At 47.9% G+C, this 26966-nt stretch overlaps 2 protein-coding genes across 6 annotated transcripts in view; both read right to left on the reverse strand.

Annotated features, from left to right (window-relative positions):
• Positions 1 to 579: 579 nt before the first annotated feature.
• Positions 580 to 21021, reverse strand: LOC108924191 (uncharacterized). 3 transcript variants are annotated; one of them, XM_018735403.2, is made up of 21 exons: positions 20550 to 21021; positions 19313 to 19819; positions 16445 to 16555; positions 14399 to 16285; positions 13509 to 13616; positions 13032 to 13187; positions 12445 to 12561; positions 12166 to 12288; positions 11869 to 11925; positions 11236 to 11421; positions 10753 to 10801; positions 10252 to 10373; positions 9504 to 9752; positions 7992 to 8152; positions 7813 to 7928; positions 6542 to 6672; positions 4969 to 5022; positions 4503 to 4571; positions 3032 to 3166; positions 1616 to 1693; positions 580 to 1529 (listed from the first exon to the last, which is right to left on the reverse strand). In XM_018735403.2, exons 1-21 carry the CDS (start codon positions 20691 to 20693, stop codon positions 1347 to 1349), a joined length of 4743 nt encoding a protein of 1580 aa, XP_018590919.2. In that variant the 5' UTR covers positions 20694 to 21021; the 3' UTR covers positions 580 to 1346. The 3 variants fall into 3 exon arrangements, with proteins under 3 accessions (XP_018590919.2, XP_018590918.2, XP_018590920.2); XM_018735402.2 differs by having other exon boundaries at positions 4503 to 4673; XM_018735404.2 differs by lacking the exons at positions 580 to 1529; positions 1616 to 1693 and having other exon boundaries at positions 3093 to 3166; positions 4438 to 4673.
• A 2891-nt stretch (positions 21022 to 23912) lies between these two features.
• jakmip1 (janus kinase and microtubule interacting protein 1) overlaps positions 23913 to 26966 on the reverse strand; it is a 46275-nt gene continuing 43221 nt past the window's right edge. Inside the window, exons 19-23 of one of the 3 annotated variants that reach the window (XM_029256506.1) lie at positions 26554 to 26757; positions 24929 to 24994; positions 24630 to 24670; positions 24484 to 24528; positions 23913 to 23994 (exon numbers count right to left, since the gene is read on the reverse strand). In XM_029256506.1, the coding sequence (XP_029112339.1) occupies positions 24489 to 24528; positions 24630 to 24670; positions 24929 to 24994; positions 26554 to 26757 (351 nt within the window). In that variant the 3' untranslated portion in view covers positions 23913 to 23994; positions 24484 to 24488. Of the gene's footprint in view, positions 23995 to 24483; positions 24560 to 24629; positions 24671 to 24928; positions 24995 to 26553; positions 26758 to 26966 lie in introns of those variants that run through there. The other 2 variants (XM_029256508.1, XM_029256509.1) reach the window with 2 other exon arrangements.

Raw genomic sequence — 26966 nt, forward strand, 5'->3', positions numbered from 1 at the left:
ATATCCACTTTTAAATGTATCCCAAAACTGAATTAAAGGGACTGGCCAAGCAGCAGCAAGCAATCGGTGTGCAACGGAAGTACGAGAAATGTTTTTTTCCCGCATCGTACATCTGGTCCATTTCTGAGAGGCCATGGAGGTGAGAGGAAACACCCAATGAATTCACCCAAGACACGAAGCCCCATTTACTCGAACGTGAGCACCGGTTCGAAGTTAGCGCTCAGCATTCGGGACTCGGTGCAAATGGGACGTGACGTAGGCGAGCGCCAACACATGCTGCGAAAGACAGACTCGCATGTGCTTTCCAGGGTCCTGCCTCTCCTAGGCACTGTTGAGAGCAGCACTTCCTCAGTAAGCACTGCTCACATGTGGCAAGGCAATTCACGATCAATGCCCCCCCCCCCCCCCACACCCACCAACGTACGAACCGTAGAAATGTACTACGGTGGATGATTCCAAAGCTTTTTACTCTGAGGTTTAAAAAGACACCTTTTCCCACATCTGAGAGGAAACAAACTATTCTGTATATTGTGCATTTAAATAAAAAAAAAAAAAAAAAAAAAAAAAAAAAACACAAAACATTATGTGACAGCCTTCCAACTTTTTGATGTATTAAAATGAGGCACAATGTCCAAATGGATAATGAATTAAACAACAGATAGATAACTATAATAATCAAAAAACGCTATTAAATTAAACATTTAACTGATAAACGCTTTCTGGTGTTCTGCACTGACCAAAATGTTATCTGAACAGCACCACAGTAAATCTTCACATCCAGTCACACAATATGTCCTGGGACTGGACCGGTGGACAAAGGAGGCAATCAGAACCAGAGTGGACAACGTTCTGAGTGTGGAAAGAGGCAGAGTTCATTTACGTAGCATCTGATTTTCTTTCGTTTCCCAACTCTGTCACCGATGGGGCGCAGCGCCCCGACGACGCGATTAATCGAAGGGGTCGAGTCATTGAGTCGGACAGAATTCACTCGGGGATCTGCAGCAGCACTTGAAAAAAGGAGAACGACGACCCCTCAGCGTGCGACTGGACTCTGGGACGACAGCGAAGACGGTCTCTTCGGTGCCATTGTCTTTCGGCATTGTGGCTGAACTTCGCCCAGCTTTGTTTGTTTCCGTGGCAACCAGAACACTGATACTCTCTTCACTACATTCAGGCTATTATTTCTGTCCAGAATTTCTTGATTCGGGAAAAAGACAAAATTCTGCTCGTCTGTTAAGAAATTGGTCAACGTTTACCGCCACATTTAACAGTGTATCACCAAGGTGAATAAAGGTGCCATACTTGTCACACTCAAGCTGACACACAAGTAAGGAGTCGCATCCAGCTCATTTGTTTTTACAGTTGTCGTCGTCACGAGCACCAGGATTCAGGTGTTCCTTGGATCTCGAAGCCATCCGATCCGGCATCTCCTTCTTTGCAAAGGAGCGGAAGCGGAGCAGGGCAGGAGGGAGGAAGCCCACGGATCGGACCGCGTCGTCGGCCTTGGGGCCAGAATACTTGGACCCGGTCTGCAAAACACCATCTCCGTCAACAGACTTGACAACCGCGACGGTCGCAGCAAATCCAGTCAATGCGACACCGGACAGTTACTCACGGCTTTGTCTGGACTCGACAGCCCAGCGCCGACCTCCTCCAAGAGGGCCATAGGTGCAAGGCCACGCCTCCCGTCGACCTAGAGCGAAGCACATTACCATCCGCCACAATGAGTTAGGAAACGGTACGAACAACAACAACACGGTGGGTGTCCCTCCTTACACACAAATGGGTTTATTCCGTGTGGAATTTACTCCAGTGGACACTGCCACAATGCGGTGCCCTTCAGAGTAGTACTCAAGTACTACTAAGTCTTTCTCTTAATGTAATGCACAAATTGTACAACTGCAGAGATGTACATCGCTTTGGACAAAAGCGTCTGCTAAATGAGTAAATGTAAATGTAAAACAGGAGTAGCAGAGAGATAGGATGGGGCCTTGCTCACTTGCAGACCGTCCGCCGCAAATCACGGAATGACACACAACCCGGCCGGTGTCCCTTTATTCTACGAAAGGGGTCCACGGAGCCGCGCGTCTCCTCGGGAGGATTTCTTCTGCGCGAGCGAGCGATGAACACCGGAGCTGCTTGATGGCTGATGAGCTTTTAACCGCAGAGCTCTTGTGGTGGCCCACTTTCAAACAGTAAAAGGAATGTAAGATTACTCCACTGTAGTGCGCATATGCGTGTGCGCGCACACGCACGCAGACACACGCAGAACCTGAGCGACACACAAAAATGCACGGAGTGCAGCGGCTCCTTCGGCCGTTATCGTTTCGGCATACGGAGCAGAAACCGGGTCCGTGCCGAAAACCGAGTCCAAAAGGTGGACGCCTCACACGCCCTGCAGACGCAGTCCAGGGAAGCGGTCGGAGTGAAGCAAATTGCAGGACGCGCGTTTTAACAGGAGCCGAGACAACGGAGGTTCGAGCGAACACCTTCAGCCCATGACGGTAAATACTAAACGTCGCCACGGGACGCATCAACAAATGCTCAGTCTCCGCACTGCGATCGTCGTCTACCGCGGCGAGGAGAGACTGCTCCGTTTCCTCGGTGACTGACATCAGCTACAAGAGCGATGGCTGCGCAGATGCTAAAGCCGTGCGAACAGGCCTCCCGCCCCTCCCTCCCACAGTGCTCTGCTCCTGTTCACGGGGAGACGAAGTTCTCTTCCTCCTCCTCCTCCTCCTCCTCAACCCAGCAGTGACTCGGAGGCTCCGGGACGAGATGCAGATCCAGCCTAGATTCTGGCCTCTAGATGATGAAGGCTGCTTCAGTAATCCCGTATATTGTCAGTTCCAAAAACAGCTCAACATGCAGACGCGCGATCTGCCGAGCGTGCGAGAGAAAGAGCTGCGGAACAGATCGCGTGCGTACGTGCGTGTACGTGTGACCTTCCCGTCGCTCCGTCTGCCTCTGCGGGCGAAGATGTGCGTGTGCGCGTGTTTTTGCCCTTAAGTGCGCCGAAACCCCCCCTCACCTCCGCCTCGCAGAAGCCGTCACGTCGGGGGGCGCCGAACACCCGAACCGCGTCGCCCTCACGGAAAGTCGGCTCTCGGCCGGGGCGGACGTCAGGGCTGTCCTTCAGAGGGCTGTAGCTGCACAGGGCAACAAACTGGAGCCAAAAACAGGAGGATTAAAGAAGACGTTGGAGCCTGAGCATCACGCACTCAACTTGGCCTTGATTCATCACACAGGAAGTTTTTGTTTTCTTTTTTTTTTTTTTTTTTTACATAGAGACTTGTGAGGAGCAGAGAGAGGGAGCTGAAGCTCTTCCTGAAAGCAACTGGAGCTCAGTCCCTCAACCGTTTTCTCTTGTTGGTTTTGGACTTCCTGAGGTCCGCTATAAAGAAGGTTCTCCCCACAGAGCAACAGTAGGGAAAGGACACTGTCCACATAGCCCTTGTAGTACCAGCATGTGTCAACTCCAGTCTCCCAGGTTCACAGCTACTATTTTTTGACCATAATGCTTTTTAATCATCACACTACTGTAAGATCTTTTACCACTGAATTACAACACGAACTACGTTTCTGAAAATGTTTGCTGCTAAAAGGCAAAGTGTTTAAACGCACATAAAAGAGACTGTCAGCCTCCACCTCCATCCCACAGCAACCTCAGTGTTTGCCTTTATATCTGATCCCTGGACAGCTGAGAGGACGCTCTGCCCCTCGGCGAACTATCCGCAGCCATCAGGAATTCTATACCGCGTATGAATTATCAGGCCCATTCATAGCGAAATGGGCCACGGGCAACAAACGATGACACGAGGCAAAGCGCAGGGCATGTTGCAGAGGGACCGAGGACATTATTAATAGACATTCTGTCCTGGATAGCGAGGCTCTTCAGGGAACAGTTGCTGAATGTGGATTAAAGCAGGGCAGCTACATTCTTCTGAGTATGTTGAGCGATGAGTGGAGGCCAACAGTATGTTCGTGAGTGTTTCTTAAAGCACAAACCATGCGGAGACGGGCATCACGCGCACCGCGCGGAGACGGGCATCACGCGCACCGCGTGGACACGGGCATCTCGGAGGTGTTGCTACAATATTCGCCGAGTCAGCAACGTGCTCCTCCAAAGCATCCCAACTAGTCCATGTTCTGCTAAACAGTGGCAGAACGAGTCAAATCTATCACATTTTGAGTAAGCAAGGTGTGCGTTTCTCATGTTTGCGCGAATTTCGCACGTTTTAAAAATGTTACTACTCAACCATGATTTCCCAATAAGGTGAGCGAACCATGAAAGGCAGATCTCATGGTAACATCCTCACTGAGCAAAATACATCAAAGTTACTCAAGTTTTACATTGATTTTCAACAGATTTTCAGTTATTGCAGTGAAGTGAAAGTGGGTGTGAAACTGATGGGGAAACAATGACACCATTTGCACCTGTGTATGTTTCAGCGAGTGGGTGTCCATGTCCATTTCGGTTTGTGTGCGCGCGCAGGTCTAACCGGCTGTGCTGTCCAACGGTGTCGGTGAATGCGCGGGGGGGGCGCTGATCCAGGAGGGGGACTCATGCCCTTGGAGAGGACATACACCTTCTCAGCAAGGAGCCCATTAGAGCCCAAGGTCTGGACACTGATGTGCAGCGACAGAGACAGATCCAGGTTCTCCAGAACTGTCTGAGGGCACAGAGACACACAATGTGTGTGCGCGCGCGTGTGTGTGTGTGTGTGTGTGTGTGTGTGTGTGCGTGCGTGCGTGCGTGCGTGCGTGCGTGTTTCCAAAGTCATCAGGACTCCTGCATGAGGAGGGGCTATAATTCTGCTTTCCTTTGAAAAGTGAAAAATCTGCTTAACTTTACAGCGTTCACTTGACTTGGTGAGTGTTTCTGCAGTATTAATAAATTTGAATACATTTAAATAAATTAAAAGCTACAGCATGTCTCAGAAATGCTGCGGAGGGTGCAGCTTTTACCTTGGTACAGGCTGAGCTCACGACAGATTTGCGGAACTCGCCGTTGACACAGATCTGCAATGAAACACAGTGTTAGTGCAGCAGGACGGTGTGGAGGACACTGGACACTGGACACCATAAAAAGTGAGATGCAAAAGCTGAAAAAGATCAGGTCACCAGTGTCTGAGAGACCCATCAAATGAACTAAAAGCATCGCTTGCACACGAAAAGCTGCAGCAGCTCATCGGAACCCGGGGAAACGCGGCAGTCCAAGCGGCGAGAGCGAGACGCGCCGTGCCGCAGCGGAAGAGCCGGAGGTAAATGCCGTGAGCCCGTCCGACGCCGTCGGCGATCGACGAAGCGGTTCGGCGAGACTGGCGTCGCCAATCGGCCCGGGCCACACGTCACCGGGGGACATGGCAGTTTGGTAGAGTTTAGTGCTGTGGAGGTGGAGCTGATGTAAGAGGCACAGCCTCAACTAGTAGAGTAAAGTAGAGCCCGAGGTGTGTTAGGAATGTGAGAGTGCTGCTTTGAGAGAAAGGTGGGCATCATGGGAAATGTATGAAGGTGCACATGAGTGTCACTTGGCTTTATTGCGTGTGCTATTTAATTGAATAAGGAAGTTCGGGAAACGTTTAGCGGATGATTTTCTCGTTATTTTGCGCATTTTTAGAAAGTTATTCCCAATAAACACAATGAGCTCGGGGGACCCTTGCTTACTTTGCTGCTCATCCGGTGCAGAACTGATCATTTACAAAGACAAGTGCGAAATACCCCAGAGCAGTAACTCCAGAAAACAACCCTGGGTTTTCCAAGCAGGGTCTGAAAACAGGGCAGCAATGGAAACGGGAAACGGGCTTTTTGAACCCAACAATTCGAGATGCACGCCGTCTGTCAGGAACGGACTAATATGGTAAATGGAGGGACACTGTAGTAAAAGACACCCAGAGACGATCAAAGGAATATGTTGATGCACCATAAAAAGAAATGTTTACATACATAAGTAGATACTCTGTCTTTAATTTGCCGAGAGGAAAACAGAGAGTTGCCCTGTATTTATAATAGCGATATAAGCTGATGAGCATAAATATGTGCTGCATGTGTGTATAAAATTAAGTTTAAAGCTATTATATACACATAGTACATTTATACATAGACATAAAAATGAAGTGATAGATAGATAGATATATAGATAGATAGATCCCACAAGGGAAATTATTATGTTGCAGCATAATAAAAATGAGGTCTAGCTCAGAAATTTTTATCAGACATTTTTCTCCAAAGCAACAAACATCTCATATAAAATACAGTGTGTTCATTACATTAGGAGGAAGAGGCACCAGATACAGACGTGATCCTTAAGTAGTTTGTTTCTTTCCACCATATGAACCGATGTTCGTCACACGAGTAGCTGAATAAAACTTTATCTGAATACCAACGATTCCCGATAACCTTCCTAGCAATAATTATTAAACATTTACATGACACGAGTAGCTGCGTGAAGGTTTACCCGTTGTTCAGCAGTTACGAAGACACCATTTAAGAGAGTAACCCGACAGATATATAAAGAAAGATATAAGCGCACGAAGCGCACCATGTATCCGCTCACAAAGGTGCCGTTACTGCAGCCCAGCTCGTCCAGCGGTGGCCTCTCCCAGCTGATCATAAGGCCGCTCTGTCCCACTCTCTTTAAAATCTCCACTGAAGCCACAGCAGCCGGAGGGTCTAGGAATCACAGACAAGAACCACAGACTGAGACTCACAGACTAACAGCCCGGAGCAGAACGCAGAACTCGGGCTCAGAAGCAGAACACGTGAGAGCAAGAGGCATCGGCAGCATCTTTCTGCGTGCGCTTGCGTTCGTGAGATCACGTACGATCATGCGTGATCCCTCATGGCTTTGTGTGTTTCTGAGTGTCTTGTGCATGTGTCTGTCTGTCTGCCTGCCTGCCTGCCTGCCTGCCTGCCTGCCTGCCTGCGCGTTAGAGAGAGAAACGCACGACGATGTCCTCATGCTGCCCGGGCCTCGCAGATCTCTTTCCATGTGCTGCAGTGCTACTAGGGTTTGAAATCATTCCCCGCAGTGGCAGTGGCAGTGAAGGGCAGGGCAGGGAGACAGCCAGCATGGTAGGACACTGGTGGACACATCATTGTCCTACACTGGAAATGCAGACAGCACTTATTTTACCGACAGGGTGCTCACAGGTTAGTCTAAACTCACACTGAGTTTTACTGATTCCCACTTGCTGTTCTGCTGCCATGTAGTCGTGACAATGTTGTTAAGGGCTTCTGCTCACTGACCTCTCAATCACTGACATGGCAGTGGCGTTCAAAGCTGTTCTATCCTCTCGCAGTTACCGGCCGTAACAGACTCTCCGAACTCATCTGCTCTAATCAATAGGGCTGGTAAGAGGGAGCAAAACCTGGAGCAGATTTATTTCACAGAAAGGAAAATACAGACGTGCTCTTCCCTCCCAGAAACAGCTTCTTTTTACCTGCTGCCACACAACAGGGCAGCACTTTCTACTCTCAACGGTGTGGCTTTAACACGCGAGCTGGACTGAGAAACACTAAAGATGAACGATGCACCGCTGTTCAGTAAACGAGGAAATAAATTATCATTATTGTTGTTTTTGGGGGTGTGACGGCATGGTGGGCTTGGCCTGTGCCCGCTGTGTGGCGGGTCTGGGGTTCGAGTCCCGTACGGGGTGCCCTGCGGTGGACTGGCGTCCCACCTAGGATATGTCCCCCTCCCCACCCCACCCCACCCCCAAGCCTCGCACCCGGTGTTGCCAGGTTAGTCTCCGGCTTGCCGCGACCCCGAAGTGGTTGTAACAATTGCAAAAATTGTTTGTTTTTCTTTACCTGGCTTTGTTTTGGTTGGTCTGGTCCCTGGAAACAAGGTCTTCGGTTTGGTCGCCCTGTTGTCCTGGTCCTGCTGGCTGGATTTGGGCTCCTCGCACAGACAGCTCACCTTGTCCCTGGAAGACGAGCCATTATTGAGCACCGGTTCCGCTCCACCTACAGGTACCAGATTCACCCACCTCCTCGGAGACTCTTCCTCTTTCCTCCGACACCTGGAGGTTCCTTCCGCCAGTTCAGCACCGTTATGAAGAGGAGAGATAAGCTCCAGACAAGGAAAAGTGCTGGAGAGAGAGCTTGTGCCCCACCTTTGTGAGGGGCTGGATCCAGGAAAGGAAGGGTTCTGTTGAAAGAGGAAACTAGTTACAGTCATGAATCACAGCCTCCCACTGGACCTCAGTGTCCGAGACAAGCGGGCCTCTACACACATCACTATTCTCACTAATAGAAAGCACAAAGTAGTTACCATCACGTCTGTCCCTTTTTACAGATACAAATGAGGCTGAAACAACGGTATCATTTTCATTCTCAGAATGTATTATCTCAGCTCATTTACATAAAGCACCAGCCAAGACATTTAAAACCAGAGATTTGAAAGTGTGTACTTTTTTTGTTCGTAAGTGATGCTCACTTTTACCACTAATTCACTATCAATAAAAGTACCAATAATAGAGACATCCCTCAACCGCTTCACTGGTTGGGTTAAATTCAAAGCTGAGATAAAGTTACAATACACACACACACACACACACACACACACCTTCAGAACCGCTTGTCCCATACGGGGTCGGGTGGAACCGGAGCCTAACCCGGCAACACAGGGCGTAAGGCCGGAGGGGGAGGAGACACACCCAGGACGGGACGCCAGTCCGTCGCAAGGCACCCCAAGCGGGACTCGAACCCCAGACCCACCGGAGAGCAGGACCCGGTCCAACCCACTGCGCCAGCGCACCCCCTAAAGCTACAATAAATTAACTTTTCTCATTGAGACTTGCTTATTTTTATTAACTTCAAGCAATAAAATGTATATAAAACTATCAGTATCATTTAAAAATATCAATAAATGTTTGCAATGTTTCTCAGCTTCTGGCTGCTTTCAAGTTTCTCTATTTACTTTTTTTCTAAATTGCTTTCACAGTGAAAAGGTTAATAATACAGATGAGTTTGATTCTGTGAAAGCCTTGGATAAAGCTATAATATGAAGAATACTTTGACTTTTCTAGTAACTTTCAACTACATTAATGTTAAAACAAATTTAAAATTACTGAGAATAAAAATAAGTTATCTCCAACAAGTTGTATAATACAGTACATAGTGTCAACTGCCGACTGATCATCTCATAAACATGCAGCTTTCGTCTTGTTGTCCTTAGTTATTCAAAGGAATCCAAACCAAATCCCAACAGAATAACAGCAATAGCTGTGAAATCCAGTGCTCAGTCACCTCAAAAACTGAATATTTCAAAATCTCCCTGACAAGAGGCACAGATGTTAAATACAGTGGAGACATTCACGTGACTCAGGTCTGTTCATCTGCTCGGCGTAGTTTCAGGCAGAGCATCAAGTTCTTCTTCAAGGCTCTTATCTTGGCCCCTGGGAGCATGAATCCCTGGAGACCAACTGCTGGAATAAGAGTACAAACTGAAAGTGACTTGTTAGGCATGCGCAATCTGCCAGCAGAGCATGGGATCGCACCTGGTAACTGCTGCAGTGAACCTGCTGGAGTTGCCGATGAAGCTCCAGGATCTTTTGCGGGCCTGTCGGCCTTGGGCTACGAGCGGGAGACGTGCTGCCTGACGTGGCCGTTTGGGGACGGGGTTCCTTCCTCTCGTCCAGGAAACGCGCCGTTACAAGTCCACCCTCCCCAACGAGCTGTGCACGGTAGAGCCCCCGGCTGTCTGCGAGACCCACGACTTGCATCCCTTCGCCAGCACTCAAGGGGAGCTGAAAGAAAGAAAAATATTGTTTACAGAAACGTAAAGTGTTACGAAGAACAGTGCGAGATGTCAATATCACCAGAGTTCCACTGCATTATGCCAAGACTGAGATCACTGGGGCAGAAAATGATACACACACACACACACACACACACACAGTCTGAAACCGCATGTCCCGAGTGGGGTCGCAGTGGGCCAGAGTCTAACCCAGCAATACAGGGCACAAGGCCGAGAGAGGAGGGGACACACCCAGGACGGGACACACCCAGGACGGGATGCCAGTCCATCGCAAGGCACCCCAAGCAGGACTCGAACCCCAGGCCCACCGGAGAGCAGGACCCGGCCAAACCCGCTGCGCCACCGGAGTAAGCATTCAATCGCAGAGGGTTCATCACATGTACGGTATAGCTCATCAGTAACTAATAATGAGCACTGCAAAATATATTTAAAACAGAAATCAAGTGAAGCGTGTGGCTGACAGCAGTGCGCATTAGTACTGCACTCACTGTGGGCAGTCCAGTCTGGGGCGTCTGAGCAGAGGGGCCGCAGTGCGTCGGGGGTGCACGCAACCTGTAGCTGAGTGACGCGTCCATGTCCGAGAGACTCGTTTCGGTGCCGGCCACAGAGTCTGGGGCACAAAGGAGGCAACAGCAAATATCCCGTTAACGTTGAGTAAGAGCGCGACCCTCGCTGGGAAAAGGCGAAAAGCGGAAAGTGACCGACCGACCGAGTCCAAATTCCAACCCTGGATCTAAGGGCTGGAACCAGAGAACATCAGATGTGACGGATTCCATACCTTTCAATATACCGTTATAAGACGGCTCATTAGAAGTGGCAGCGCGTGTCATTCACTCCCTCAAGTGCGTATCGCTCATGTACCGAAGGGATGCGATGCAGGAGACGCACGGCGCGATAATGACGGGCAAACCAGATTAACTCTTTGTTAGGCTTTGATCAAAGAGCTACGTTGAAGCATCTATATCCCTCTATAACAAATGTACACTTGCCTTCTTGGTCGGTCCACCTTCGCACTTCCCACAATCCTCTGTGATGATCCTGATTCAACGGAATGTGAAACAGAAAGTGATACAAAAGCATTTTTGTGATCTTATACACAGCATTCTTCGCTGGACAGTACCCTTAACACAGTAAGGAAGGTTAATCATATATTATTACAGAGACTTGTACACGGTACTTGGCCCTATGACAATAAACTTGAAACTTGACCTGATCATTAATGGAGGTTGGCCGATATATGTACCGAATGTCTATAACGTGATTGAAAAGAGAAGGAAAACGAGCACCGAAGGCACAGAGCGACACTCGGACAGAACAGACTTTCAGGGCTGTGAGGGTGAAAAAACACAACAGTTGATCAGTTTCGATCTTCTGCTGCAGCTCTACTTTGGCCAAACATAATAAGCCGTCATTTACATTACGTAGAGCGGCGTGTGCGCTGTCACGGGTCACTGTCATCGTGCTCTCAGTACCAGCGTGTTATCCTGTCCAGGTAAGAAGGTGCTGGAATATTCCAGAAGTGATGCGTCATTAACCATGTCCTCAGCTTCCTGCATCAAGGCACTGTCGCCACAGCCACAGCTCTCCAGCACCCGCGCCATTCGGACTATCAAACGGTTCCTCTCCCGGCACTTCTGAGCTACGTAGGCCAGCTTGGCCTGCCGGTGACAATGGACAGAGCTCAACTTAATCATCGTCATCATCATCATCATCCTCCTCCGTCACCTCACCATCATTATTTTTAGGGTTACTTCATCCTTATCATTTGTCTCATTGTCTTCATCGTCATGACACTCACTGTCATTATCATCCACGTCATCATCATCATGATCCAAATCATCATCATCATCATCATCATCATCAGCAGTAGTGTCAATGTTGTCATCATTCTTATAATCATCCATATCATCATAACTTCTACATGCTCCTCATCTTTAATTAGCAGCACCATTGTTATCATGACAGTGAACAAACTACAGAACACAATGTGAGGATTTTACGTTGTTTGATGATCTCCAGCTGGAAGGACCCAACTGTAACTGAATTGTACAGCAGTTGCAGAGCAGCTGTTTATGGTCTATTGTCACAAGATATTGTTCTCATACCTTAAGAGGGGCCATAGCAATATCAGCCTGAGCCGTCTTCTTGTGCAGTTCATTGATCTACAGTATAAAAGAGAAAGCAAGCTGAACATTTTTTTTATGCTCAAATATTCTGTATTCTTTCATTTGGTGTGAAGGAGAACAAAGTGACAAAAGTGCAGCCATATCCTGTATTTTCCAAAATCTACATGCCGACATTTTAGCCAAAACACCACCACCTTCTGGGCACTTCATGAAGACTGTGGAACTCAAGTTTTTTAAAGAGCAATGTTGCCATTGCTGAGCTGCTCTCTATTTTACCTGATGTTTTGCATGATCATAACAAGCCTTCAGGTTCTTAAGAGTGTCACGGAAGTTCTTCAGATCATCTTGTTGGCTTTTCAATGACGCATTCTCTGCCCTGAGCTCCCCCTCAGCTGCACACTGAGAAAAGGAAACATATCATGGTGCCAGCAGAGAGCTGGGCTATGGTTCCAAACGGAGAACTGAGGGATAACCTCAGGAAGTGGACACACACGTGGAAGGACCACGAGTGTGGAGGCTGCAAGCTTGGGGTGGCCCTGTCTCTCCGTGACGCACCTTGGTATCGAAGTTGGCTTGCAGGTGAGCCAGCTGCTCCTCCAGGTGGGATCTGAGGAACAGAGCATCAGTCTGCTCCTTCTCCAGCTGCAACACTCTCTCCTTCACATGCCCCATCTGAAACACAGAGGCTTCGCCCAGAAAGCAAGTAGCTCTCCACAAACACAACATCTCAGACTCAGCAAGAGCTCAGAAAGAGCTGAAAGTTCTCCCACTGCATCTGCTGCTAGGACACTTGGTGTAGGTGATGAAGCAGCGTCACTGTCGCTGGATGTCAGTTTAGGTCACCGGAGTCTCGTGACCTCTCACAAAAAGAACAATGACATTCATACTCCATGAACAGTCGTCTGACTTGATCTTTTCACCTGGTGTGTGTGTGTGTGTGTGTATGAAGACAGGAGGGAAACAAAAGGCGCTTTTCCAATTCCTCTCTGTACTCCTCACGTCAGGCAAAGTCTGGAGGCTCAAAGTGCACTGCAGGTGGTGCAGGAGGAGGTGCCAATGTGTCCTCCTCCCTCTAGCTTCTCATGATGGAAGAGGATGTGTGAAAGAGCACGACAGGAAACTGACCACACTTGAGAACTTACCTCTTCTTTCAGGCTGTCGCTCCTGCTCTTCATCACTTCTGCCTCCTTCATGCACTTTCTCATCCTCCTCGCTTCGTTCAAGGCCTGAGAGGCTTTCTTCTCCGCCTCCTCCCGTCTGCACTCTGCCAGGCCTAGCTCCCGGTACCACTTCTGTGCCTGTTAGGTTAGCAGTACTTGGGCTTAGCTGCCAGTACAAGTTACGGTCCAGCCGTCAGTTGGCACTGAATCCCAGAACACATACGGACTTCAGAGAGGAGACGCACATTGTGTCTTAGACCGTGAAGACGAGTGATGAACAAAACTGAATTGCGTGTTTTAACACAGTCAAGGAGACACGGTCCACTAAAGCCAGTGTCCCTCCTCACCTGGAAATCACAGGCCTTTAGAGTTCTATTCTCAAGCAGCAGGTGGGAACGCGGTCACTAGGACTGCTCAGTCCTCCACTAAGGACCTTACTGATGACCATTGAATGAGTACCTCTGCTTTCGCCTTTTCCAGCTCCTCTTGAGACTTCCTGAGGTCTGCAGCAGTGGCTTCCAGCTCCTTCCTCAGGGTCTCTTTGCCCTCACGTGAGCTGGGCTTCTCCTGGTCAACACAGTGCTCGACATTCTCATATCACACGTGGAAAAGCTACCATCTTGTTCGTAATGCTAAAATCACTTTAATACACATATAACAACAGCTTTATTTATCTGTAGGCTACATTCTGGAAATGCAATGCTCAAGGATGCAACATTATCATTTCTAGAATTAAAAAAAAATTGAAAATTATAGCAACAATAAAATTAAAACTAAAATAAAAACACAGAATTTCTCCAAACGCCTGTTCAATAGCAGCAGTTGACCAATTCATCTCATAAGCATGTGGCATGTTGGTCAACTTCTTTCCAATTTCATACCATCTCTGCTCTGCATGGTTTCACAGGTGTATGGATGAGTGACCCAGTGTAAGTAGCGTATCTAGCAGCGTAAGTCACCGTGGTGAATAAGGTGTGTGGGCTGATAACACATCATAGAGTTTATTGGAAATCTCTAAAGTTGCTTTGGAGAAAAGCGTCTGCTAAGTAAATAAATGTAAATGTAACAGTGAGCCTCTTCTTATTGATGGCATTACAGCGAGCAAAATAACTAAGGGGAAACACACACCGCAACCAAAGTGTGAAAGTGTTGAATTAAGGTGGTGCCACACTATGGGCCCCAAGGGTAAGCCGTTTCTTTAGAGGATAAAAAAAAGGATGAAAATATGCTATTTAAAAATGAACGAACTGAAAAAATTTGTCGTCGTCCAACATTTGCAACTTAATCGTTTTCATCTTCATGGTATTTTGCCACTACATGACATGCACTCTTCCATAATATGGATTTACCTGCAAGATGCCTGCAAGGCTGACCGTTCTGTATGAAAAGATGGTGGTGTGGCTCTTCTGCATGGCTACTTGGGGCATCTTGCTTGGACGGTACCACTGTGTTTCTTTAACACTAATGAACTGCTGTGGCTTTTGGGGCTCGTGCAACAATGTGAGCTCTACACGAATTCTCTGGACATCATGTTGAAATGTACGCATGAAAACACCAACTTCCTTCCTGTTGGCAATATTGTTCATATGACCTTCTGAACCTGATTCACAGTTTAGGCCTTTCCACGGGTCACTGTGAGGGACACAGTAGCCTAACAGGTTAAGCTGTTGCCTCATGGCTCCTGAGCTCTTTGGTGGACATAGCTTTGAGTTCAGCTCAGGGTGTGTGGAGTTTGCATATTTCTCCCAGCATTCGCACCTTGTAGACATGCATGGAAGAAGGCGCTGGCAAACAACTTCCATTCTTCTCTTGCCCAGATAACCATGTGAGTGGATGCCAAGGGCTGGATTCAATGCGCCGGCACCTCCACCCACACAGGGGTCACTGCCTGTTGTCACCATCTGGCCTAAACCATGCAAGGTGCTGTTTCCACTCCTCTGACAATGTGCTATGTTTTGAGTGTTGCTCTCCAGAAGGATCCCATCACCTTTTTTAACAAAGAGCTCTTGATTCTGCTCACCGAAGGTCTGCAGCAGTGTAAGGTGCTTCCTTAGGTGTTCCGTATGCTCATTCTTCAAGTGCCCGATCTCTCCTGGCAGCTGAATTTTCTCATCAGGAAGGGTCTCATCCACCCCCCTCAAGTCCGTATGCTCCACCCCCGAAGCTGTTACCACCCCTCTCAGAATATCATTTGTATGCTGTGCCTCCATCTCTGACATCAGCTGTGACCTGATCTTCGGCTCCTGCAAATCCTCCAGCTTTTGTGTGAGCTCTTGGTCCACTCTGTCTAAGCATTCATCACTCTTCTCTTGATCCATTCTGTTCCGATCCTTGGCACTGGTCTGCCGCAGGTTCCTACTGAGTCCAGATGTCATAAGTTCCTTCACTTGTACAGTGTTTTCTGGAACCCATTGCCTTTCTTCCTCCAAGTGAGAAAATAGTATATGCTGCTGGGTCTTGTCACGCAGAAGAAGGGAGCAAGACTTTTCCTTCAGCTGACCAACCTCTCTATTCTGAGCAAAGACGGTGTCAGAGCTCATATTTTTGTTGCTTCTACTCTCCTCTTGGTAAACACAGTTCCACCCAATCTTCTGTAAGACATTTTGTGGCAGTTCTGCGGGTTTCTGGTCCTCCCTGCGCAAAACGGCTATGTTGCCGAGTTGCTGCTCCACTAATCTGTGGATCTTCTGCTTCTGCAGGGAGATCTGCAGCCCCACTTGAGTTGGCTTCTGCTCAGAGTCTCTTTCAAGCTGGTCTAGTTGCCCCCGTAGTTCCTCATTGCACCTGCTGAGCTCCTTGCTGCCCTGTGCCCAACTCTTCTTCGGTGTCTCTAGCTGCAGCTCGTCTGTCTCATCCCTCTTGGTTTCAGGCTTCTCACACGTTTGTCTGTCTGCTAGCCTTTCTACCATGTTGTGTTTCAGTCTCACATTCTCATCAGACACCTTCTGAAGGGACTCCTCTTTATCGTACACAAGGGCCTTAAGCTCTTTCGGGATTTCATGGAGACTTGACACGTCGGCTCTCTGGACTTTGTATCCAAGAAGCCTTAGCAAATCTGACTGCGACACAATGACCATCCCATCTTCGTGTATTGACACAGGATCCTCTGCTCCACTGTCACTCTCTACCACCCCCTGTGTCTCAGCAGATGCGGTTACACCTTTGTGCTCCGAGGTGGACATCAGCAGCAAGTGAAGCCTGCTTTGTAGGTCCACCTGTCGGAGACTTGGGATCACCTGAGATTGAACAAGGAAGTTATGCTCTGCTTGCAAATCTAGGACACAAATAAAGCCTCAAAGTCATCTAGACACCAGTAATGATTTTACACCATGACAACATTAACTTGCATGTAAATTGACAGCTATTAAACAGCCACCTTTTCATGTGGTTGTTACCTCCTTCACTCCGTCACACTGCAGAGACTGCAGGATTTCTACCACGCTCTGGGAGTTCAGCTCCAGCAGGGGAAGGACGGGGCTCCCCAGCAGTCCCTCATACGAGCATGGCTGAGAAGCACATAGCGGAGGTCTCAGCTCTGCTGCACATATAAACGCAAATCCCCATACAAACAGATGAGGCACAGATACCCGACAGCCCCAGAAAGTAATACGGTGTCCTGTGATGTCCTAGTGCTCAGTGGTCCAGTAAGAGCATAATTTCCAAACACAATGTGAGAGTAGCTTTGTGCAGCAGTCTGTGTTTGTATCTCCCTCATGGGTGTAGTTGCTCATATTCCTCAGATCTAGGTTTATGGGCACTCCCATGGCAGCACTAGCAAATATATTTATTCCCTGAGGTTACTCATTCATTCATTCATTCATTCTTTCCTTCCAAAGGGAATTACAATGTAAACTATTCAACAATATACCTATTTATACAGCTGCTGCCCCATTAGAGAACAACTGCGGCACAGTTCTCAGTGAACATACAGCACATGTATTTCATAAAGTGAGACACTTCAATCTGAGTTCAACCCCACCATGACAGCCTCCATCATGTTGTGACTAAGGGAAAATTTTTGGTGGTGTGGACCTGAAGCCTTGAAAGCCTCTCGAATGCACTGCATTGTGCAAGGCATCTGCTTGGCATTGTTTCTGGTTGGGTCCAGAGCAGAGGCCCATTTTGGCTGCAGTAACTCATTTCCTGCAATGATGTCTGTCTAAGAGGACAATGGAAAGAAGAAAAGACGACAATATTTAGGATAATTCATTATCTATAGTTAAGCACTGTGCCGTTTAGCTTTTCAGCAACGTACAAACACAGGCACCCCACACAGTGAAAATGTAACTATAAAATGAAAATTAATTCTTAACTATTTAAGTAGGAAAAACAATATTGTGATGCTGAGCCATAAGAAGTTCACGCAGGTTTGTTCACCCAAACTGGGAAAACTCAAAACTTAAGTCCCCTCTGTGTTTCAACGTTAACCGAAAACCAAGCAAAGAATTTCAGAACTACACTGAGCACCTTTAAATCCAGTCTTAAGACCCGCATGCTCAAAATTGTTTTGTACTCAACACATGTGAGCTCCCTTTTCCCTCTTTCCCTTCTCTGTCATCTTACTATTATTTCTCTCTTTTGCTTTAGTTGTTTTATTCTATGGTTAATGGACAAACTGGTTGCACAGCAGGTCCCCGTGGTGCTCCAGGCTCAGGCTCTGTGGAGACTGCATGTTCTCTCTGACTTCTCAGAGAATTTGCTGAGTTTCCTCTGGGTGCTGCGTTTTCCTTCCACAAGCATATTTTTCGAGCGGATTGGTGGAATTGCCCTTAGCGTGTGTATGTAACAGTGAGTGTCTGTGTTTGCCACTGCCCTGCGATGCACTCGTGGCCCATCTAAGGTATAGTTTGCTCAAAGGTGATGGCTCTGGGAAAGGAGCTGAACCACCACAGCCCTATACTGTACAAGAGAAGTGCTAATGGAGAGTGAGCGAGCGAGTGATACTGCTTTGCTCTGCTGTTCTTTGCAGTTGAAATTTCTAAAACACGAATATTTATTGTAAATATCTTTGCTTTAATGATGTAACTCCTATGTGTTTCTTTACTAATTATTGTGATATAATTCCATGAAAACCATTTCTTGATTTTGTTTATTATTGCAGTAGCTCAGTGGGTTTGTCCGGGTCCTGCTCTCCGGTGGGTCTGGGGTTCTAGTCCCGCTTCGGGTGCCTTGCGATGGACTGGCATCCCGTCCTGGGTATGTCCCCTCCCCCTCCAGCCTGGCGTCCTGTGTTGCCGGGTTAGGCTCCGGCTCGCCGCAACCCCGCTTGGGACAAATGGTTTCAGTCAGTCAGCGTGTGTGTGTGTGTGTGTGTATTCAGCAAAATCTAGCATTAGATAAAAGCCCAAGGAGTGGAAAAAATACCTTAATTTCTTTTATGACTATAATGTGTGAAGTCATTCAACAGTGGCACTGTGTGAAAACATAATTGCACCGTTACACTTTACTCTGACGTTACCACCTTTCGCTGTACTGACTGTAACCAAACTATGTCTAAAATTCAGTATCAGTCCTTGTCATCACTGAGCACGAACTGTAGCCCACTTTTCCTTGCCAAACAGCTTTAATTCAAAATCATTGGTGGGTTTTCGAGCATTAGCTGCTCGTTTCAGGTCTTGCCACAGCATGTCTATTGGGTTTAGGTCTGGACTTTGACTAGGCCACTGCAAAACTTTGTGGTTTGGATCATTGGAGGAATTCAGCTCCATCACACACTCTTACTTGTTTTGCATATTTTAAGATATGTTTCCTTGTCATTGTGTCTAATGTCTATCAACTGAGTAGCAAGAGTGAGTGCAGGTCAGTACACTGGACCTTATGGCAGTCAATCCTTCACAGAGCAGTGAACGGCCGTGGGATTGTGGAGTTTCGGTTTAAATCGACTTCCAGCCAGGTGGGGAAACTGTCGGAATTAAAATAAACTCAGCTAATGTCTTTATTTACAGTGACCTAAATGGTACACACACTATACTGAGCTTCCTACAAGTTATCCATCATCTACAAACGTATCCCACACAGTCACACACAAAGTATTTTGATTGCCTTGAGACTACGGGATGAACCCGCATCACCCGGAGGCAACACGCTCAAACCGCGCAGCCCTGGAGCTGTGAGACACCATCGCCAGCTGCCACACCAGTTCACCACCCCAAAAAAGACAAGACAGACAATCACAGTATCCATTTATCCGACTCAAATCCCTGGTAGACTGGTAGAATTACGCTAATTGTCGACGATCCATGGGAAGCGATGACCCGACTCACCTGGCTGTTGCAGTCCACAAAGGCCGTTTCCTTCTTTTGAGTTCCCACCCCACCCAATCTTTCCTCAGGCTCATTTGGCAGCGGAGGCGCCTGCGGCTGGACCCGGGTTTCAGCCAGGGGGGCGCCCTGCTTCAGGAGTCCATTGCTTTTGTTGGCTCGCTCCTCTGACTCCTCCAGCAAGGCAGTTTGCTTCCTGTGCTCCTTCTCTTCTTGCTCTTCATTCAACTGGGGGGTCCCACCAGGGGGACAGCGCTCCAGCCCTGTGCGTAGCAGAGCACCTGTCGCCAATCGATCCGGCGTCTCCTGCTCCAGCTCCAGCTCTCGGATGCGTTTGCGGAGGCTCTGCTCCCGCTCCCCCGCCAGCCTGAGCTTCTGCTGCTGATTCTGTTTGTACAGTTGGAAATATTCACACTGCCTCTTCATCTCCTCCTGCTTCATCCTCAGCTGGAGCTGACAGTGGCGCAGTCGGTCCCTCCACACAGTCTTACTCCTCTCCTTCCCTAGAGTCTCAGGGTTACAGCAGAAGGAATTGCTGATGAATTCTAATCATGAGCTCAGGATGCAACTGATATACACAGATGACAAACTTACAGAACCGGTAAAAACTACACTGTCGGCAAACCAGTGCGTGGCACCCGAGGAGACAGATGCACACACGGAGAGAACACATGAACACCCCCCCGGTCTCCACTGTCAATGAGAAAAGTCTTTTGCTCTGGGACTGAGAAACGAACAGGGAATGCAAACCAAGAATAAAGCCCAGCTGAACCCAGAACTCCTCAGTTGGTGTCCTCTTGCAAGTCAAACCGGATAGCTTGTCACACCGCGTTTTTCCACAAGGCATTTAGCATAAGTTTCAAGAGGACTTCGAGCAACTTATTTTCTCAGCTTTTCTGCAGCAATTCTCAGACGCCAGACACCTGCAGGTCCGATTGCTTTCGCTCTTCTGGTCAGTTTGTCCCATCCAAGTACTGGCCAAAGCACCCAGGTGAACTCACAGTTTTGACCGCCACTCTAAGTGCTCTTTCGCCCATCAACGTAACACATTTACACATTATTCATAGGACACTTGCAGAGTAAATTAAACTGCATTAAGCAAAATGCACATTGCAGACTGCAGACGGTCCCAAGCGCGACGGTGAAGAGAACTTCGGACTCCTGGACGACGAGCACGGAACACCGATATCTCTAACTGCTGGAAGACTAAGCAGGTGCGTCCCAAGACGGCTGTCCTTACCACACTCTGCACCTCTTCCCTGAGAACGAGGAGCTTCTCCTGGTGCCTCTGCAGGGAGCTGGCAGCATCCTGGAGAGCTTTCCTCAGCGTGAGGTCGTCCACCTTCATTAGCAAGTTCTGCTCCGGCACCTCCGGCTCTTTCATTCTGACACACACACACACACACACATACCAGAGAAGCGAGCACCACAAAATGCAAAATTCACAACTTGTCCTGTGTCTTATCCAGTTGTGTTACTGTGCCCGCTCTTACTCTGCCTCACAACCGACTTTTTTAGAAAGCTGGTAAAATACGAGTACAGCACTTATTAATAGCTCCTGTACTTTCACAGGTGTCCAAAAACAGAAGATTGCCCAAAAATACTGACACTGCTCAAAAGTAAACACGAGTTATGCTTTGTGGGTTCAATACCAAAAGCTTTCTTCTGCAAATGAGTCTTTTCCCTAAACTTGAGAAAAGCCTTTTGCTCTAACTGCACTATGCTTCACTTTGTTAGGCTGCACCAAAAACCCACCATCTACGATGATTCAGTATCCAGAAATCCCACCCTGTACGTGCACTATACTGACGCAAGTACCGCTAACATCACACGGTACGGATACTGTGACAAAGGGTAATACGACCCAGTAACACGCGCCTCGGGATAGGCAGCGATACCGTACTGTTTGTCCACTGGAAGAGCATAAATACCGCTTCTGTAGGACAGCCTCAGACTCCGCAGAGGTGCCCGTGTTGTCCCGCAGGTTGAGCTCCAGAACATTCATCCTCTGGGACAGACGCTGAAGTTTAGGTGTCAGCTCGTCCTCCCTCAAAGGCCCCTCCGAATTCTGAAACACTGAGGCGGCATCGATGTGGAAATCCACACTCACTGCTTCCCCTTCCGTAGGTGTGGGGGCCAGCAGGGTGCCGCTCTGCTCTCGGGCCATTTCCCGGTTCCAGTCACGCTCAGGACAGTCCCCACGTTCCCTCTGGGTTCCTGTGCCCGTGGTGGTGGTCACTCTCTCCTAGACCTTGCCCGTTTACCTCCGTATCTCGGTTCTTCACCTACTTCCTGTCGATGTCTTCATTCCTTGCTCCGCTTCCTCCTGCCTCCGTGTCTTTACCCCTAGCCGCTGCCTTCTCCCCCGTTCCCCTTCTGCAGCCCCTCAAAGGACTCCACAGCTGCGCTCGGAGCGCCGCAGACCACCCTCCACCCTGCAGGCACGACACCACCACAATGCTTGCCTTGCCTGCCCTTTGTTTGCCATCATCAATTATTCAGGACAAAGAGCAACAGCACGTCCACTGAAGGAGCTCCTAAGCTTTTCTTCGCAGCTCCCCTGACAACAAAAGACTCATGACGCTGAACATAACTCCCCCCTTTTCTCAGTACACCTTTTTTCTGGAGAGACTTAAAAACAACATTATCATTTGTTTGCTTAATGACATGAAAACGGGACATGTAAGCAATTCACCATTTGTCCAATGACAGCAGTAAAAAAAGAAACCCTGCTCCATTTTTAATGCATTTTGCCTGCTGAGAGTTAGATGTGATGGTGAAGAGCAGACATTTTATGATTAATACACATTATATGAAAATATGCTGTAGGCCATGGAGTAGTGAATGACACCAACCTCTCATAAACACAGTATTGTTCATCGCAGCACTGCCTCCTTCCTCTGCAGAGTTTGGACTTCCTTATCCTTGACAGTCAACTTGTCTTTGGAAGTGGTCAAGGCTTGGTTCTCTGTGGTCAGAGCACCCTCTGAAATGGATTAGTCTTGAGAATGGTGGCCAGTTGATCATCCAGCATTGGGTTCTTCTGTTTCAGGATACCTTCTCACAACCGTAAGCTCTTCCCATCCTCCTCCAGCACTTTTCATTTGTGCTTCAGAACTTGTTGATCCTCCTCAGACACCTCCAGCTCCTTGAGCCTCTTCCTTTGCAGAACATCCAGGCTTTCTTGGTGCCAGGTGTGCTTGCAGCCCTTGCTGCCCGCTGACTCTCTGTCCTTGACTTGGAATCAAAGGCTTTGCTCTTTTTGAGCCTCTCTCTATGCTATAGTGTTCCTAGACTGGACTGCCTCTACCCTTTTCTCATCATGGCACTCTGGGTTTAAGGGCCTTGCTTGAGATAAGAGCCTGGAACCAAGCTCCTGGTGGCACCTAGTCATCTTCTACTCATGTCATCAGCAGTTGCTCCTGGCTGGCAAGCTGGTCCTCCAGCTATCCTACTGTAGCTTTGCCCAAGTCCGGAAGCTTTTCCAGCCTGGCTGCCGTATGACTCCCACTCAGCGAATCTTAAAGGAAATCGTTGTTGGCTTGACCCCCCAGCCTGTTAGATCTACTACTGACAGACTCCTGGTTCTGCTTCAGTTTTTCCTGTTGTCCTTGGCCTCTTCATTATGGAGGTCTTTGCCCATCAGGTCCTGTTTTTACACTCTCTCACACTCTCCTGGCCATACATTCAACCGCCTTACTTGTAGCATCCAGAAGACCCAATTGTATCTCCAGGCAGCGAGAAGTGTCATTTTGTCTTTTCCCTGATTAGTCAATTTGCTCTCTAGTTGCTCCTTGCAAACCTAAGGGTTCATCTGGTCTTCATTTATTTCTTCCACCGTCTTGGCCATGTGGGTGGTCTTCAACTTTGGTACTGCTCCAACATGATCACTAGCTGTTCTTTAGATTTAACAGGGAAGCAAGACTGCCTCCGCTGTCCTGTATAGGGGTAGTGCTAAGAAGAGGTGGCTTTTACTCACACAGGCCCTCATTCTGCAGCAGGTCCCCGAGATTTAGGTTCCCCATCTTCTGCTGTCTCAGTGCATTTTGGTTGCCATCCGAGTTATGTTCCTTGCCTGCACAGGACTCCGAGGTTATTCGCTAAGGCCTAACTCCATCACCTCAAGAGAGGGTAAAGTCTACTGGCTCTGCTATGGGCTGCACTTTCATTCCATTTATCACTGTGAAGCCATGACATTCTGCCAGCCTTGGGGGAAAAAAAATAAAATAAAAACAAATTCACACTGTTTCAGAGTCTCCCTTCATTTCAGTTGTACAGTTTACGCATGGATGGTTTTCCTCCTAGAACAGATGTTTTTATGACTAAGTCCTAATTGTGGAATTAATCCTTGGCCCTGTGCTTGAAATGTTCAGTAACATGAACAGAACAAAACAGTTTTTTTAGAGGTCTTTTGCAACTTTTATATCATAATTTTAGTTTTTCTGCAAAAAAGTCTTGATTTTGTGTTACAAGAGTTAATTCTTATAAAGAACACATCTAAAAATTTGCTGAAGAAACTTCTCGCACGTTATTAGTAAGTAAAAAATAAAGAGAAAATAAAAGTACAAAACAACAGGAACTCTAGACAGGAAAACAGGTTGGGTTCAGCTGTGTGAGTGCACAACACGGTGTTCCTGGGTGCAGGTGCCTCTGATTCGACACGCTCCAGGGGCCCGGATCAGTGCCTGAAGGTGGAGAAGTGGCTGTGATGAAAGACAGAATGCAGTTTCCCTCTTTTTGCTTGTCCAACATAAACATCTCCAAGGGTACCAGTGACACCCAGCTACTCATTTATTCGTTCTCTACAGTTTGGTCTGTTTATGCCCCTCTCAGGTGAAGACAAATTAAATCACCTTCTAGTTACCGTACAGAGCATCCAGCTGACTTGCATACATTGCACAAAGTGGATTTATTGGAGCAGAAACATGCCATATATTTCTTACTGCAATTAAAAACGAAAAAAGCCAGACTTTAAGATATCCCAAAAGGCAAAATGCATCACATGGGAATAATGCAGCACTTAAAAACATAACTGCTATTCACAGAGACAAGGTAACCGTAGCACAGGTACATTTTATTATGTCAGCATACTGTATAGTGCAGCTATGAATAACCACTCTATTGACTTTACAGCGGTTCTGTAGCTGACATGAGAGAAAAGAGAAGAGCCTTACCTGACTTACGGCTGTGATAGCATCATTAAGGCCAAAGAATAAAGGCTAAGGAGAAAAATAAAAAGAGGAACAAAAACTAAAAACAAGGAAAAGAAGAATTGTCCAGGGATGAAATAAATGGGAGAGAGAAGAGAGATGAGTGTTACCTTCGCTGTGAGTGACAGGAGGAACAAAATGAGGCAAGATCCTGAAACAGAACACAGCGCAGTGCAGCTGCACCAAGTCTGCATCACGTTACCATGACAACAGTGGGCACCAGATTCACTTTGCTTTGGGCCCATGAACACATGACTGAAGCCTGTTTTCCAACACTCAACTCAGCTGCGTGGCACCCCAAACACACATACAAAGGAAGAAATTCAACTTTAGGAAAACAAATCTCACACACATACAGTACGAGCATGAGGGCTCACTAATGGGACCATGTTTTAGAAACTGAGAATACCTTTTCTTCTATCTCCTTGATTTGTCTTTTCTGGGTTTCAATCTTGTCCACAAGCTCTCTGATCTTCTGCAACCCAAAGAGGGGGGGGAAAAAAAAAAAAAAAAAAAAAAAAAAAAGACACAAAAGGAACATTTGGCCAGACAGAAAAAGGCAATCTTTCCATGTTCAGCCTCGCTGTCGCTGCTCAAGGTGCAAAAACACTCGTTTTGCTCACTGATTGCTAAAAACTCCAAAGTTGCTCTAGCAGTGTGACGATGCAGAAAGATGCATAAAGATCCAGAAGGTGTGTAAAGCTGCCTGTTAACCTGTTCTTGCTGTGGAAACGAGTAGTGAGAACAATAGAGACCGAGTCCACCGCCCCCCAACCTGAGGCACGGGGTGTTTTGTGGTGCTTTAACTTTAGCCAGAAGTCCAGCTACCCAGGTCTCCCCTGCATACTGCTTGCTGCTCAGTTATTAAAGCATTTACACTGTGGTAAAGTGAACTTTCGCCTCGGCTAACGGAACCAGAAGAGTTTCAAACACAAGAATGATCACAACTGCAACTGGCCTGCGGGCTGCTGCACATCTCTCACCGTGCAGTAACACCCGACACCTATAAGACACAGAACTGATAAAGGACATTAAGTCCACTACGAATCACAGGGAACTGGTGTTATGCTACATGTGACTTCAAGGGGGTCAGGAAGATCGTGACTTTAAATGCGATAAAGCGTCACGAGAGCAGGAATGGATGACCAACTACAGTACTGACTTTGCGTGGTACGCGACACAGCTTCAGGGAAATCAGAGCTTTGACTGGAAAACAGACTAGTTTGCATAAACAAAGTGGTAAGAGAAAGTTCAGATCTGCTGAAGGCCAACGAGCACTCGGCACAAGGACCGCAGCGCATTCGCTGCGGACGAGGACGTCAACGGAGACCGGACGGGAAGGTAGCGATGGCGCAGCCGTACAGTGCCGTGCGGACAAGGTTGCAAGAGACGTGTAACTGCAATACCGGTGGGATCGTTCTGCGCGATAAACGAAAGGTTCGGCCCGAAAGCAAACCTGCATTTTATCAGCGCTCTATACAAAACGCAATAGTTGATCACACGTCTTGGGGAGCTGAAGAAGATCACTCATGTAGACAAGGCAATGTTGGGTTTTTTCTAACACAACAGAGCTCATAGGGTGCTCTTAGTTCAAGAAGGAGACTTTGAACACTAGAAACACAATTGTCTGCACCTCAGTAGAAATGCACCAAAGGGAATTCCTGGTTCTGGCAAGATCCACATATTCCCAACGATGTGAAACGCTCAAGAGCTCACTTTTCCCGATGACTAACAGTGCGGAACAGGGCGGCGCTAAGCGACAGGCTCAATATCCACTTATTAACAACATGGCAAGGAACGGCAAGGAACAGCCAGCATGGCTCTGCTGGGTGGGAGTCGGTGATTGCGGTGGCCCTAGGAGGCTGACCAAAGAGCACTGCCACATGGCTCGCTATGCTGCAGACTGTGCTGTGCTGCGCTGGGCTGCGCTGTGCTGGGCTGGGCTGTGTTGGGCTGTGTTCTGCTTCGCTGTCACCTTGTGTCTGGGGATACTGCATCTTTTATGCTCTCTGCTCCTTCTTCTCTACAACTTACCTGTTGCGCCTGTTGCAAAAGCTCCATGCGCTCCTGCAAGATCTGACTGTCAAACTGGCGGCTCTGCCTTTGAATCTGCCTCCTCAGTTTCTCCACCGCTATCCTCAGATCCTCCTTCTGCCTCTCTGTCAACGTCTCACCCACTCTGCTCGACGGGTCCTGCTGCAGCGCATTATACAGTGTGGCCTCCAACTCCTGGATTTTCTGCGGCAATAATTTGAGTTCCACAGAGACGATCACATCGCAAGGACTCAAACACAAAAAGGGGAATAAGAACAAGACATAAATAAAGAACGAAAGGAAGCGATTAAAACGATTCACATTTGCAAAGCGTAAACAAATAGGAAAGTGACACAGGTGTCGCCTGCTCTGCCTTCAGCCCCACTGGTGACTTTGGTGACTTTGAACAGAAG

This window comes from Scleropages formosus, chromosome 11 (assembly GCF_900964775.1).
Source record: "Scleropages formosus chromosome 11, fSclFor1.1, whole genome shotgun sequence".
NCBI classification, from domain to species: domain Eukaryota; kingdom Metazoa; phylum Chordata; class Actinopteri; order Osteoglossiformes; family Osteoglossidae; genus Scleropages; species Scleropages formosus.

What these genes read in the sequence shown, in the direction of transcription:
- LOC108924191 (XM_018735402.2), bottom strand. Translation starts at nt 20,693, where the DNA reads ATGAAAGAGCCGGAGGTGCCGGAGCAGAACTTGCTAATGAAGGTGGAC. An exon ending in AGTGTGACGGAGTGAAGGAG is followed by an intron (nt 16,286 to 16,444) that starts GTAACAACCACA and finishes GTTCAATCTCAG; the next exon opens with GTGATCCCAAGTCTCCGACA. An exon ending in GAGGAAGAGTCTCCGAGGAG is followed by an intron (nt 7,929 to 7,991) that starts GTGGGTGAATCT and finishes CTCGTCTTCCAG; the next exon opens with GGACAAGGTGAGCTGTCTGT.